At 48.6% G+C, this 15426-nt stretch overlaps 1 protein-coding gene across 4 annotated transcripts in view; it reads right to left on the bottom strand.

Moving 5' to 3' along the window:
* Slc36a1 (solute carrier family 36 member 1) overlaps window positions 1-15426 on the bottom strand; it is a 33091-nt gene that overhangs the window by 14344 nt on the left and 3321 nt on the right. The window contains 5 exon segments of one of the 4 annotated variants that reach the window (NM_130415.2): window positions 129-213; window positions 1797-1892; window positions 2639-2727; window positions 3182-3272; window positions 8744-8888. In NM_130415.2, coding sequence (NP_569099.1) covers window positions 129-213; window positions 1797-1892; window positions 2639-2727; window positions 3182-3272; window positions 8744-8883 — 501 coding nt within the window. In that variant the 5' untranslated portion in view covers window positions 8884-8888. 4 annotated transcript variants of the gene reach the window in all.

Raw genomic sequence — 15426 nt, 5'->3', positions numbered from 1 at the left:
CTTTACACCACTGGTGCTCCAATGAGAATCAAATACCAAAGGTTCAACCCAAAGCACTTGGCTTGGAAGGGGCCTTGGACAAACTCTCCACCTGACCCTCGCCTTTCCCCCTCGTCTTCAAGACCTACCTGTTTAAAGTTGTCTGCCAGAAACACAAAGTAGACGCAGCAGAAACCCAGCTGAGTGACGACGAGGAAGAAGTCCACGATGCGCCTGCAGACAGGACGAGACAGGTGCAAAGCCCGTCAGGTCTGGAGGCTTCCCCGAGATGAACATCTGCGCGGCTGTCCTCACATTCCCTTCTCAGGGGTGACAAGAAAGAGCTGTGGCAAGAAGGCAAGGTGTGCCAATGCCACCGGCACAGAGATTGGGGAGTATCTGTGCTCTCCGAGTCCCCTCCCTGGTTCTTGCCTCTCTGCATGAGCTCAGGGTGTCACCAGAGCATAACCTGGCCCTTGCCTTCTGCTGCCCACCCACCAAACTCAATTCTTCTTCACTAAAGCTACAGGGAGCCCTTAGCATGAAAGGCTAGGGAGCAGGCCCTTCTCTGACTCAAACTGTGACCCAAGAACTGATCTAGTTGAGGGTAAACTGGCAGAAGCACCGTGACAACAGCTGGTGACAATCTGAAGCCCTGATGAGAGCAGTGTGGTTCCAGACCTGTCTTAAATGGAACATGGGCACAGTAGTTAGAAAGGGTGGGTTAGGGCTGGAAACACTTCTGGAGGGAAACCCGCAAGGTGTCAAAGGAGAGAGCACACACAGGAAGAGCCGCTTGACGAGAGAGAGAGAGAGAGAGAGAGAGAGAGAGAACGAAATGTAAGAGCATGTGTATGTTCATATGTGCACAGAAAGTTCCAGAAGAACCAGGATACCCCATGCTACTGCACTATGGCTAGAATTTAATATTGTTTTCAAACTGTGCCCTCCTACCACATGCAGACAATGCTCTTCCTATGAAAATGAGGAAGGGTGTGCTTCGGGAGAACAGAGGAAAGGGGGAAGGAAGGAAGAAGGGAGAAGAAGAAACTGACTGAACATCCAAACTGTGGTGGGCACTCTGCAACCTGGTTGCTCCTCAACAGGTGATTTTGCCAAAAAGGAGGAAAAAGGGAGGGAGGGAGGGACACACCACACTATAGGCTGGAGCTATAAATGACAGCAAGCACCCTCTTCATCAAAACAACAAAATAAGGACTCAGGCCCTTGACAGTATAAATTCTCTCCATCTAGTCAGGAACAAAAGGTGAATTATTTCTCTCCAGTTACCTGAACAGTCAGGAGAAATTCCCGAAGCTCCCACCTGCTTTGGACACTGCCTGCCCTTGCCTACCCCATGCCCAGGTATCAAGACTCCACCCTCCGGCCCCTTAACCATGCACTTCATTGCAGACCTCTTGTCTTGTCCCCGGTTCCTCTTCCCATGCATCTCCCACGCTACAAAGGCCACAAGCCCCTGCAGGGTGGGGACAAAGTGGTTTACATCAGGGAAATGCCTTTTCTAAGCCGGAATCATTTTGTGACGCTTACGAGAGACCACATAAAACACGTTTGTTGAATGTATCAGAGCACTCGCAGCCACAGGCTCTGAGGGTTGGGACAGCCTTCAGAGGTCCTCGGGTCAGGCCCCACATATTAAAGATGAGGAAGCTGAGGCCTGAAGAAGGCTGTGGCTTACTGTTTGCTGTGCTAACCCCAACAACACCCTCCGCTCCTCGTACTGCCCTGCATCACGCCTGCCCATCTCTGTCCCCACACTGGGAGCTGTGGCCAAGAGAAACAAGGAAGTCAGTTACCTTCCCCAGTGGGAGTGGTTCCGGATCCAGGTGCTGGGGCTGCATTCTAGTCCATACATCACCGTGTCCCCATAGTCCAGAAAGGGTTTGTTCAGTCTGAGGGGTAGGGGGTAGGGTGGGCATACAGGAAAAGCAGAATGTCTGGGTTAGACCATGACAGTAAAGAGACAAATAGAGCTACTAAGACATGGACCAATCTCCACCTGCCACCCTAGGGGACCTCTGAACCTCTGAGGACCATAAGTGGGGTATACATATGTATGTGTATGCACATGCATGCATGTTCGTAGGTGTACAGGTTCACATACACAGAGGGCAGAGTGGATGTCACTCTCTTCGTTTTTACTTTTCAAGATAGGACCTCTCACTGAACTGTAGCTTGCCTACTGTGCTAGAATGGGTGTCCAGGAAGCCTCAGGGCCTTCCTGCCTGCCTCTGCCTCTCCCATGCAGGGACGTCAGGAGCTCAACTCTGCAACAGCTTCTTTTGTTAACCTGGTTACTGGGGATCTGAACTCAGATGCTGAAGCCTGCACATTAAACATTTTACCAAATGAGCCCCTTCCAACCCCTGGGTCACAAGTGTTAAGTGAACAGCACAGAATCAAAATCCACAAGCACAGACTGTGGTCTCTGCCCACTGGACAGCTTAAACTTAACAGATAGCAATGAACCCCCCAAAAGGTCAAAAATAACAGTGATAAGGAGGAGAGGCAACACCGAGGACAACGTCCTGCCCCAGCTGGGTGACAGGCCCAGAAGCGCTGCCCAACCGACTTTCAGACTGCTGAAGGGCCCACGCTGACAATCTCCAGCCCTCAGGAAGTGGTTCGGGGCTCTCACCTCCGACACAAGTGATGAGCGCACTTCACCAGGATGCCCATGCAGTGCACAGCCACGATGCCAATCACCAGCAGGCTGAGAGGGCCCAACTAGGTTGTAGACAGAAGGGAGAGAAGAAGGCAGAGTTAGGAGAGAGCCCAAAGGAGACTAGATGAATGGTGTTAAGGAACTTCTAGGAACAGAGCTCAGGGCAGCAGCAGAGAGAAGAGATCCAGGAGACTGGATCTGCATGCAACCTTAGCACTGGTCCAGCCACTTAATCTTGTGGAGAACAGTGACCTAAGATAAGCTCCTTCTGAGATTGTCTTGCATTCACAGGGCAGAAGTCCTTGGCAGGCTCTGGGATGAAGCGGGAGGGAAAGTAATCTTGAGGGCCATCAGCGAGGTCAGCACTGGGATGGTCAATGTCTCTGAAACCATGGTGACACTGGGCAAGCAGGTTACGTGGGTGAGTCAGAGGGAGGGCAGGACTGTCAGCTCATGTCACTGACCGGGGTTCACCTGATGCACAGCGTTTGAAGAAGGAACGTCTGGAACCCTTACCAAGAGGCCTGCATTCTTCACTGCTAGAGGCAGCCCCAGCAGCCCGGTGCCGATGTTGCCTTTTAGCAGGTGGATCAGGGTCTGGAACCATCTGAGGAGGAGGAAGGCAGGTGGGGATGGTTAACCACAATGCCAGCCAGTGCTTAGCCACATGGCACCAATACAAAGAGCCTAGGCACATTATCTTATCTCATCTTCCGACAACCTTGGGCTGTTTTATTTCATAGATGAGGGACCAACCCGTCCAAGGAGCACATTGTTTTATTTGTTTGTTTGTTTGTTTGTTTGTTTAGTGGGGGTTGTTTTGTTTGTTTGTTTTCAGACAGACTCACTAGATAGTCCTCTAACACTCTAACAGTCAGTCACACAATACAAGAGACTCGACATTCCTACTGGGCCACGCATGGACAGTCAAAACTGGAAACCCCACCCCTACTCCATCTCAAAACAACAGAAAGTTCCTATTGGACTTTAAAAGAAACAGAAGCCAACTGCTACTGTGGACCCAGGCTAGAGAAGGCCATAGAGGGCTAGTGGGTCCCTGGGTTACCCCCCTGTGCCTTAAGGGCAGGTGTCCCTCTGAATTTGTATAGCCTGCCCCACTATGCTGTGACTTAACATAAACCCTCTCTTGGGTCCTCATTCATTCATTTTTTTCACTCAACAAACACTATATTAAGCTGTATACAGTGGGTACACGGTGAGTCCGATATGAATGCCAGCTTCTAGAGATTCATAATATATCGAGGAAGACAAAAGACTGAGGGGCTCGGGGCCAGGGCCAGGAAGAGTTGGGGCAGGTGAGTGGAGGGCAGAGACCTGAGGCCGGCCGGTGAAGTGGAAGGTGGATAAACACCACAGGTGAGGAGAAGCAGGCCCTGCTGAGGAATAAGGTGCACACGAGCCATGCGGTGCCTTAGGCCCATGGGTTGTGGTGACAGCAAGGGTGAGTCAGGAGGGCCCCCTTCTCTAGAGAAGGCAGACTCATCCCAGATCACACAGAAGTGCGCTAGCTGTGGCCTGTGTTTGTGTTTTGTTTCCCTGTGACAGAGGAGGAAACAGCTCGACACTCAGCCTTCGGTCACTCACCACTTGGCCCTGGGCACAAAGATCCCTCAAGACTGGCACTTCCATGAAAATCTGCATTTGGCAGAAGTCAAAAGCCAACAACACTTGCGGCCCACAAAGGCCCTTCCCTCAGGTCCACCAGGAAGGAGATCCAACATGCCATCCTGGTATCTACCTGCCATTCTGGGACCTACCACCAGGAAAAGGCCTTTGACTCCCAGGAGACATGTGCTTGCTCCCTTGCACTACTCTGAGGCCACACAGTCCAAAGGCGTTAGAGGCAGCCGGTGGCCAGGAGATAACGGGCCTGTTAAATCTATCTTGTCAGACGAATGTTTAACCCACTTAAGTGCAAAGGTAAACCTGTACCACACCCTCCCACTTCTCTGAAGCCTCCCCAGAATGCCATTCTGGGAACTGTCGGCTCAACCGTCCTGTGAGGTAACGGGACAAGGGCAAGGTGATCCCAAAGTCCCTAACTTGAGAAACATCAGGATTCTAGACCACAGGTCAGAATTGCCCACAATGACGTCCCCTCCATAACAGGTGGGTATCAGAGTATCACCTCCAAGTCTGTGACATTCTAGCCATCGTGCAGGTTAGCTTCTGAAGACAGAGGGGAGAAGCCTACCAGGCCCTTCTAGTTTTCGCTGTGTGTTGTCAGTAGCTCTTAGTTTTTGGTCCCAGGCCTTTTTTATTTATTCTCTGATGAATTAAGGATTCCCCCGTATCTTTGCTTATGTAGGTTCTATCTGCAGATAAACTATATTTTAAAATTTATAATTTAAAATAATGCACCTAATAGTTTAATAAAAAATTAAAAACGGGAATGGCACTGTATCACTTTAAAAATTTTTTTTAAATTTATGTATGTGTATGGGTATTTTGTCTGCATGAGTGTCTGAGTGGAGTGCCCTCAGAGATCAGAAGAGAGTGTCAGATTCCCTGGGACTGACTGGAGTTACGGACGGTTGAGCCATCGTGTGGATGCTCAGTACCAAGTCTGGGTCCTCTGGAAGAGCAGCAGTCATTTAGATCTCCAGCCCTTCATTTAAAAAAAAAAAATTTATGTCTGTGTGTACACATGTGCATGAGTGAGGGTGCCTTAAAATACCAGAAAAGGGTATGGGATTCCCTGAAGCTGGTGTTGCAGGGAGCTGTGAACAGCCCACTGTGGGTGTTGAGACCAGAACTCAGGCCCTCTGCAAGGGCAGCAAATGCTCTCAACCACTGAGCCAGCGTTCCAGCATCACGTCCCCCACGGCTGTTTAAAATACCTCCTTAAAAAAGTCTCTTCTGACAGAAGACAGCTGGGTGTCTGTTTCAATCTCTGTATGTCGTGTTGCTTTGGTAGAAGTCTAGGAGAGACTGTGCTCTCCCTAGATGTGCAGCCGGAAAAGGAAGGGACATTTTAACGCCTCTTCAACTATGGCAGTACTTCTGACGCTGCTCCAAAATGAGATGCATGGGTTCTTTATCAGCTGCGGTGTGGAAGCTGAACCTCCCACAGTCTGTGTCCTTAACCCACTGTCGCTGCTGCTGTCTGCTGGAGCCCTTCCATCATGCACGATCGATCTCCTAACACATGTGGAGGTTCCCGGCTCCTGAGGCACAGGCTCACCTGTTTCCTTGTATAAGCTCAAAACCTCGCTCCTGAAGGTTCCCCTTGACCCCATGGGGAGTGGGCACACAATGCTGGCCTGATACACGGGTGACTTACCCGCTGTGCTTGATTTTTGGTCTGATTGTTTGTTTGTTTGTTTTGGGGGTTTTCTTTCTTTCTTTCTTTCTTTTTTTTTTTTTTTTTTTTTTTTTGGTTCTTTTTTTTCCGGAGCTGGGGACTGAACCCAGGGCCTTGCGCTTCCTAGGTAAGCGCTCTACCACTGAGCTAAATCCCCAGCCCCTGGGGTTTTCTTTCTAATTTTGCTTGAAAGCTCACAGTTCATGGGAGCCACAAGAACATGGCTAGTGGGGTTTTTTTCCTTGAGTTAATGGGTTCATTTCATTTTCAAGGGAGATGCTAAATACTTGGGTCTGAAAAACCTAGTTAGCTGGTTGTTCTTTATAGTAAAATAAACCATTTCTATGGGGGGTGGGGAGAAAAAGAACAAAAACCCCAGTTGGTTCAGTTGACAACTGGTATCTGGTATTTTTTAATTAGACTACTAAGAGCCCTGTGCTAAAGGTTGCAGCTTAGTGAGAATTAATGATCTCTCTCTTATCGAGGACTTCTTTGGTCATTGGAGACAGGGTCTCACACATCCCAGGCTGTTCTTGAGCTCCCTATGTAGTCCAGGATGACCTTGAGACTTCTGATCCTCCTGCCACCGCCTCCTGTGTGCCACCTCACTGAGTTTATGTGTTTCTGGGAATGAGACCAGGGCACAGTGCATGCTAGGCAAGAACTCTGCCACCAGAGCTGCAGTCAACTAACAAAACAAAACAAAAAAACAAAAAACCCTGGCCTTTTCATTCTGCTCATACGTATCTAGGACAATGGGGGCAAGGGGGGAAGTAGCATGAGGGGAGGAAGCTGCAGACGCACACTGCCCCGCATCCTTGTGCACTTGTGAAGAGATCGAAAGGCAAATGGCATCTGGGCACTTTGAGGAAGGGACATGGTGTTGGCACCCCAGAAGCTCTGCAGTTCGTATTTGGCTGTTCCAAGGCAGCAAACGCCGGAAGCTGCTGAGCTGGGATAGAGTAGTTCCTAACTACTCAACAGGGCAACCAGAAAGAAAATGTGCCCTATAGTATAAATGGCCCTACTGTGTGCAAACTGCCCTCCAGTATTAACAGAAACTGCCATCAATGCTCTCAACGGCTCCACGGCACCGTTGTTAGGTGAAAATCACTATTACTCTGTCACAGAAATGTCTAAAGTTCCTATTTGCACTCACTATTTTGGGCTTTTAACTGAGCCTTTAACTTCTAGAATAGTCGGGTGTGGTTTTAAGCAGCTCTTCCAAGGTACTTTGCTCCTTAATAAAGTAGATAACAGGAAGGATAAAGGCTTCAAATCATGTCCCTCACACCACCTTCAAGATCAATAAGGGTCCTCAATCAGCATTGGTCCACCTGGCATGTTTCCTGTCTAATTGCCTGGGTGGATCCTGTCCCCGGACTGGAGTGACCAATACTCTAAGACCCAAGTGAACACTTTGCCCTGTATCTTGGGGAATGTCCTAATACAAGCCGAAAGAAGGAACTGTCCACTTGGCTTGATTTGCAAGAAACCAGGGAGCCTGATAAAGGTGAGCTTGAGGACAGCCCAGGCACATATCCTTGGATGGCTGACCTAGAGCAGCCATTCTGGTCTTGACTAGTTAGCAGGACTTGACTTTCAGAGAAGTCTCTACAAAAGTGAAAATTTAGACTGTGCACAGAAAGCACTGTGCAAACACGTTGATGAGTGGAAGAAGTATTTCATAAGCCCTCAAGAGACCTTCTCCACACTGATGGGACAGACGAAGTCAGAGGGAAGACAGAAAGGGTGCCCTGGCTGTCTCCAGCTGTCCCACAATAAGTAATCTTTTCTACCAGCTGAATTTGCAAGTAAGTTGGGATCTTTAACAGTAGGCTGTACGGGACACAAGCTAAAAAGCCAGAATCTTTGTGCTAATGGTAGCAAGAAGCCAGCCATGAGCCACCATTTTCTATGCCCACCTCAATTCACAGGGGAAAACATCCCTCCCAGGAGGAAGTACAGGCAGAGGGTACATCCCCCAAAAGTCCTCTTGAGTTTCCACAGTCCCCTTGGGCTGCCAAGGAGAGTGGAGGCATGAGGCCTTACACCAAGACACACAGTCACCCTCAGTAAGTCTCACAAAGGACACTAGAAGCATGACAGCTGAGATTGGGGATAAATGATAGGACTGCCAAGGACAGGGGCATGCTGGGAAACTCAGAACAGAGCCCCTCCCTCTGAAGGTTTCATCTCAAGGAGTGAACCTCACACAGCCAGCTCAGTTTTCCACTGGGCTTTTCAACTGGTCCTTACATTGGGAGAAACTTGGAACCAAAGTGGATCAAACACGGCCCAGATGAGACTGGGGTTTCAGCTGCCATGTACAAGCTGCAGCCCCCTTAAGGAAAGTGGATCTCACTCCTACCAACTCTTAAGGGTTCTTAAATACAGCTGCCCCTCCCTTCCGACATTTCTTCATCCAGGTGCCGGGATAGGAGTCCCAGGAGGCTCTGCCAAGGAGGAGCTAATGGGGCCAGGAGGCATCCGACAATTGGTTCTGGCCCAAGACATTATGCCACATGAAGCTTTTAAGTCCAAGCTCTTCCTGGCCACCAGCCTTCAGGAACTAACAAAAAAGTAAGCAATGACTAGGGAGGGCAGAGTCCCTTGCTGGCACTGCCGTGGATAGCCTACTTTCCTCTGTCAAGCGGGGAGTATGTAAAATGGGGAGGCGGAAGCACCAGTTGCTCCATGGAGACTTGGGGACAGAAAAGCCCACTCCGTGGCAGGGGGTCAGAAGTACTCACGTCATGCTACTGTTCTCTCCTAAGCGCTGGTAGGAGCCGGGGGAGAAGCTCCCGAGGCCTTCAGATGGGCTCTCCTCGGGGCTCACGTCAGTGGAACTGTAGTCATGATAGTCTTCGTTCCGAAGCCTCTGTGTGGACATGGTAGCTGGGGGGACAGAGGCAGTGCTAAGATCTCCAGTAGATGGGGCCTTCAGCTCCAACTGTGGGGCAGGCTCAGACACAGAGGCAGACATTGTCACAGCTGCTCCCGGTGACGGATGTACTATGGAGTGAGTCCTGACTAGAGTGCCCAGTATCAATCAAGGAGAATGCGAGAGGCACGAAGTCCACAGGCAGGCTGGGCCTGCTCGCCCTCTGCCTCCCCACCTTCCCACAGGGTGCCCTGCTCATAAATTGCTAAATTCATCCCAGGGCACCTGAGCAGCACCCATGTGAGGTGATGCTGGCTGGGCAGGGCAGGCTGATGCAAGCATGCACTTCCAGGTAGCCTTCCCTGGTCTTCTGGTTGAGCTCGCCCGCACCCTCTTCTGAGCTTATCTTTTGGACCTCAAACAGTAGTTAAATCACACACCTATCAGTGAGCTATCAAGAGACATGAACCCAGATGTTCCTTGAAGTGTCTTTTTTATCCTCTGCCTTCAGCAGAGGACATGGTTATAGTCATGAAATCCCCTCTGGGTCATCCAATTCTGCTTCAATTTTACAGGGTTCCAGACCATAAGAAAACATCAAACAAAAGAAAACACGTTCTTTCCCACCATGAGCTCAGCTCAACCTACAATCACCTGTTAAGAGAATCTCAATGAAGGATTATCTAGATCAGGTTTGCCTGTGGGCATGTCTAGAGAATTGAAGATTACTGATGAGAGAAGACACTGCCCACTATGGGCAACACCATTCTCTAGGGAAAAAAAAAAATTCAAGCTGAGCACAAACAATCAAGTGAGCATGTCCACATTCACTTCTTTCTGCTCTCGACTGTGGATGCAATTAACTGTTTCAGGTTTCTGCCACCTTGACTTCCCTGCAACAAATGGATTATAATTTAAAATTGTTAGTTGAGCTAAAGCCTTTCTCCTCTAAGCTTGTATGCATCAGGGCCTTTCCTTCATCACAACAAAAGGGATGAAACTAGGACAGAATTATCAGGAAAGCTCACCTTCTCCCTATGGGCTCTTCTTGCCACCAACCTGACTGTTGGAAAATGGTGTCTGAGCACAGCTCAGAGGAAGAAGAATGGGAGCAGGAGAGACCCTACATTTGTCTCAGTAGCTCCTCTCCACAATGCTGTATCAGGACTCAGAAAATGATATCCCAAGGTGCAGTAGAGCACAAAGTACACTCTGGCATGCCAAGCACTTTGAACTAAAGGAGACCTGAGGACTGCAGAATCTGCCCCAACAGCAGTCTGTTGACTCTCTCTTGTCCCATGCCTCCCTCCCAACCTCTGTCCCTGAAATGAGTCTCAGAAACCAGACTTCTCCCCTAATCTGTGACAAAAACCCAAAATGGCCACTGTGTCCCTTCTGCCTTCTTAGTCCTGACCTAAAAGAAAGGACAGCTCCACACAGGCGGAAAGGATCTGAGTGGCTGGGCTGGCAGGGTGTAGCTCAGTCAGCTTCCATTACCACACACTCTGTGACCAGCCTTTCCACACAGCTGCCCACGCTTCAGCCAAATTACAGGGATTACAGACATGGAAATGTAAGCTCAAGATTGACTCTTGTTCCCCCTGGGTTCCTCCATATTCTGAAGGCTCCCATGTCACATAAAATGCTGACTAAATAAACACTTGCACCCTTATTAACCCATCTTATTACAGGAGGGTTAGCTGTGACCTTCATGATGGAGAGGACGGACAGTGTCACACCTTCTCAGCCCTATGCTTTCTCTTAAATTTTTATAGATTTGCTCATGTTTAAAAGGTGGTAAAAGAACTAGCCCTCCCTGAGGAGTACTGCTGAGGGATGGTGAGGGTGTATCCTCTCCACACGGAGCTGGGGAAGGGAAGAAGGCGGGCTTCTCTCACTTAGGTGAAAGCGGTGGAGGCCCCCAGAATCCTAGCCTACTGTGAAGAAGCTTCACAGGTCTCCTCAAAGCCCTCGTTGTACAGATGAAGGATCTCCCCAAAAGATGGAGGACCTGTCCTGCTAAATAAATAATAAGTAGCAAGGCGGGAAGTATCTCTCCTTCCTGACAGCCTGTTGGTCTGGAAATGTCTACCGATGACAGTGCCAGATACTGTGGGGACTAAATAGAAAAGAGTCAGCTTCCTATCCTTCAAGAATCTGCAGTCAAATAAGGGTGGGAAAGCACATTAAAAATAATCAATAAAAATGATCAATAAAACCCATCCTTCACTTGGGCTGGAGAGATGGCTCAACGGTTAAGAGCACTGACTGCTCTTCCAGAGGTCCTGAGTTCAAATCCCAGCAACCACATGGTGGCTCACAACCATCTGTAATGAGATCCAATGCCCTCTTCTGTTGTGTGAAGATGATACAGTATACTTATATATAATAATAAAAACAAACAAACAAACAAAAAAGCCATCCTTCTTCATCAGCTCTCCCCAGCATGCGGACACCAGCCTGACTCTGAAATGCTACCTCAGGGGGAGAGGCCAGCTTTCCAATTGCTGCCTCAACATCAAGTACAAGAGGATGTCTCTCTGCCCAGGGCTCCCCTCTGGGGATGCTAGCACAAGAGCAATCCAGGGAAAGTCACAAAATCTCCTACCAAGCACAAGTCAGGAAAGGATCTGTGCAGCCTCCCCAGGGTAATGCAGGGTGCAAAGTCAGCACAGGGCCTGTCTTAGTCCACTTTCTATTGCTGTAACAAACTATCTGAAACTAAGGAATTTATTAAGGATGCACTCACAGTTCTGGGGGTTCAAGTATCTGCTAGGCTTCCCTCAAGGTCTCATACTGCTTTAGGCATGGCAGAAGAACAGAAAAACAGTGGGCAAGGGAGGAGGAGAGGTCACAAGAATGGAGGAGGAGAGGTCACAGAGTGAGAAGAGACCCAGGGGAAGAGACACACTCACTTTCTAATGGTCTGTTAGTTACTAACACTCGCTGGGCGACTACATTAATCCCTCCGTGAAAGTGGAGTCCCATGGGACTCTTAAAGACCCTGCCGTTTCTAAATACCACCACCTGGGGGGCTGAGCCTCAACATGACTTTTGGTGTAGATAAAGCACCAGTAACCCCAGAGAGGAGCCTCCCTACCCCACAGCCTCCAGTGAGTCTCAGGGTTCTGCTACCTCACGTGGGGCAGAGATTCGAGCACACCCGGGGAGAATAAACTCACAAGTGGACCAGGAAAGGAAAACCCGCCAAGCTCACCGATGTAGAGAGCTGAAAACCTCTGTCCCTGAAACAGCTTCTACGTCGATGTGCACGCCCAGGGGCCTGGGTGTGAAGCTGGTCTCTGCCACCAGGTTGCTTGGTAACCCTGACCAGTTTTCTCTCCTATCATCTTAGTTTGCAAATGTAAACAGAATGAGAAGTGCAGACTGGGGCTCCTGTAGCTCTGATGTTCCAATCAAAGAGTGTAATTACTTATGTGGCCATTGGGTTGTTTCTAGTGTCTTCCAACACAGGGGATGCATCTATACAGAACCTTGTATGTGAACTGTAATGTTACTGAAGGCAGATGATGGGAGAATCCTCCAGCCTCTTCCCACCCACCACAAAACCACTGTGACTAGGAACACTGGCACACACCTATAACCCCAGCAGTCAGAAGATTACAAATTCAAAGCCAGTCTGGGCAACATAGTGAGACCCTGTTTCAAAAACCTAATTAAGCCAGGTGTGGTGATGCACATCTCTAATCCCAGCACTAGGGAGGCAGAGGCAAGTGGATCTCTCCACAGACTCTGTCTTTGGGGGCTGCCACATAGATTAGACTTGTTATTTGGGACCTTAAAGATCCCTCACGCTGAGACTGACAGGTGGAAAGAAGGAAGGAAATATTTGCTTGCTACAGGAAGAACTTACTACTATGTTTGCACAGTTGTCCAAACAGACAAGACCAGCCTGGGAGAAGACGTTTCCCAGGGCTGGGGATTGCCTAGCATGCATGAAGTCCTGGTTCTATTTCCAGGTATGGGAGTACAGCCTGTACCTTAGCACTCAGGAAAAGGGGAGAAGGATCATAAGTTCAAGGTCATCCAAGGCCTGGGCTTCAGGAGACCGCATTTCAGAGACAGAGACAGTGAAAAAGAGGAAGGAAAGGGGAGGGGACAGAGGGATTCCATCTCTGGCAAGGCTAGGCAGAAGCCCTTTCTCAATTGGTACTTTGGGGAGGGTGGACACAGTCACCCCATTCTATACAGGACTTCTTCTTCCTCTCCCCTGCTGTGCCAACCTCCCACTGGGCTCCCTTGAGGAAGCTTAGCACCCACACTAACGACTGCAACTACTGCCAATCCCACCCCCCTCGGGAGATTTAATGGGACCTGTTAATGTTGAAATGAGGGTTGTGTAATATGAGAAAGTTGAAGCAAGCCTGTCTTTCAGGTTCTCGAGTATAGCAATGGCTTATAGACTGTGTGTGGTCCATCAGCACAAGGCAAAAATCTCCAACCAGCAGTGCTCACTGGGGGAGACTGAGGCAGGATTGTCGAGATGGGCTGCAGAGAGAAAATGCAAACTCAGTGATGGAAAGTGAACCCTGTACCCGCCAGAATAAAAATCATACAACACCTCATGAACTTATAATTTTGTATTGTCTAAGTGTTACAGTGATACTACCTTGGAAGGTCTTCAGTTAAATGTTAAGGCCAACAAAATTACGGCTTGAGCTTTTGGCTGAGAGCCAATGTAAAAAATACAAAGAAACAAAGGTTTTTTTGTTGTTGTTGTTGTTGTTGTTGTTGTTTTGTTTTTGCTAGATTTTAATGTTATCCTATTAAACTTAGAAATGAGACAAAATGCGCATTCTTATCTATTGGCTCAACCCAGCCACTGCAAGGAATCCTTATTTTTCTTTCTTTTGGACTCAGGCTCTCCTCTCTCTGCAACCCAGATTGGCCTCAGACTCTATTGTCCTGTGTCAGCACTGAAGATCTGGGTTACAGGTCTGCACCCCAACACTCCGATGTTTTAGTTTTTACTGAGATTCCTAAGTGACCCTGGTCACAGTAATTTACATAAAGTGCTTCAAAATATATAATCTTACTTGATGCCTACACTTCAGGCCTCGCCTCCCATAACAGTCAGACACTGGTGGTAATTATTTTAAACAGGTTTTAAGATTTAGTATACTTACGCGCATGTGTGTGCATTTTGTGTCAGAAAAGGCAGAGCCCCTGAAGGAGGCTTACAAGTAGTTATGTCCTTCCCATGTTCTAGGAACCCTGGCCCAGGCTAGGGTGTATAGACCTGTGATCCCAGCTACTTGGGAAGCCAAGGCCAGAAGATCTCAAGAGTTCAAGGGCAAATTTAATTAACCTCTGAGCCACCTCTGCAGCCCACTGTGGGGATTACTTGCAAACTGAAACTACAGTCCATTATTTTGAGGTCATGAGTTGGACTTTGGAACCCAGAGCAAACAGTAAATTCTAAAGATATGAGCAGAGGACACAGACTGGATTGCCCAATGCGGTCTACAAGGAGGGAAGTGAAAACGGCTTATATCTACAAGAACAGTTAAGCATCAGGCAGAGAGCACCCTGCCAAAGCCACCAGAGTATATTCTGCAACCCACCCTCATGGAGTCCCACGCTGGGGCAGCCACAGGACAGCTGCTGTCAGCATTGCACAGTGGTTAAGGAACAGGCGAGCATGCTCAGGTTTTATATGCACTAATTGCTAGGGCCAGGCATGACTTCAGAAGATCTAGTGCAGCATTTCATCCAGAGGCAAACCAAGGCACACAGAGAGATGGCCCCAGTCAGGCCACAGATGCAGAAAGATCGCCCGAGATTCCAAGACAGCAGCAAATCAGAGTCCCAGACCAATGCCCTTCTACCACCAGATGGTACAGGCTCTAAAATGCCTGGCCCCAACCTACACCCAGAGCTAGGTCAGCTGGAGGGATTCTGTGTGGCTGGCATCAGAAAGGCACTCAGCTTTTGTCTGTACTCCTTTATCTGGAAGATGTCCCCCCAATATAACAAGCTGTAATATTGTTAGGAAAATAAGATTAAAGGTCAGATGTGTTGCCTGGCACACAGTGGACCTTCGGTGATGATCGAGATTGTTACCACGGAGACAGCCAGGACCAGAGAAAGATTCTCTACGGAAACTTTGCAGAGCCTTTACCAGTTTACATTATACAAGATTATCCAGACTTTTGTCAACTTCATACTTCAAGCCAGGGTCACTGTGTTAGTCGGGAGTCTTTAGAGGAACAAAATTGATAAAATAAATAAATAAATAAATAAATAGAATATATATATTCCAGTAGTTGTTCAGTCCACAAGGATGAATGTTTTGGCTGGTCTTTGGTGCATGCCAGAATCCTGAACTAATGCCAGTGAAGGAATGAATTTACCGGCAACTGTGAGGGCAAACTGAGAGAGAGAGAGAGAGAGAGAGAGAGAGAGAGAGAGAGAGAGAGAGAGAGAGAGAATGTCCTTTATACAGGCTGCCACCAGAAAGTGTGGCCCAGATTAAAGATGGATCTTCCCATCTCAAAAAAAAACTGGATTAAATTAGATCTTCCCACTTCA

Source organism: Rattus norvegicus, chromosome 10 (genome assembly GCF_021556685.1).
Source record: "Rattus norvegicus strain SHRSP/BbbUtx chromosome 10, alternate assembly SHRSP_T2T, whole genome shotgun sequence".
In the NCBI taxonomy this organism is placed as follows: Eukaryota; Metazoa; Chordata; class Mammalia; order Rodentia; family Muridae; genus Rattus; species Rattus norvegicus.
This window is presented reverse-complemented; position numbering and strand designations above follow the sequence as displayed.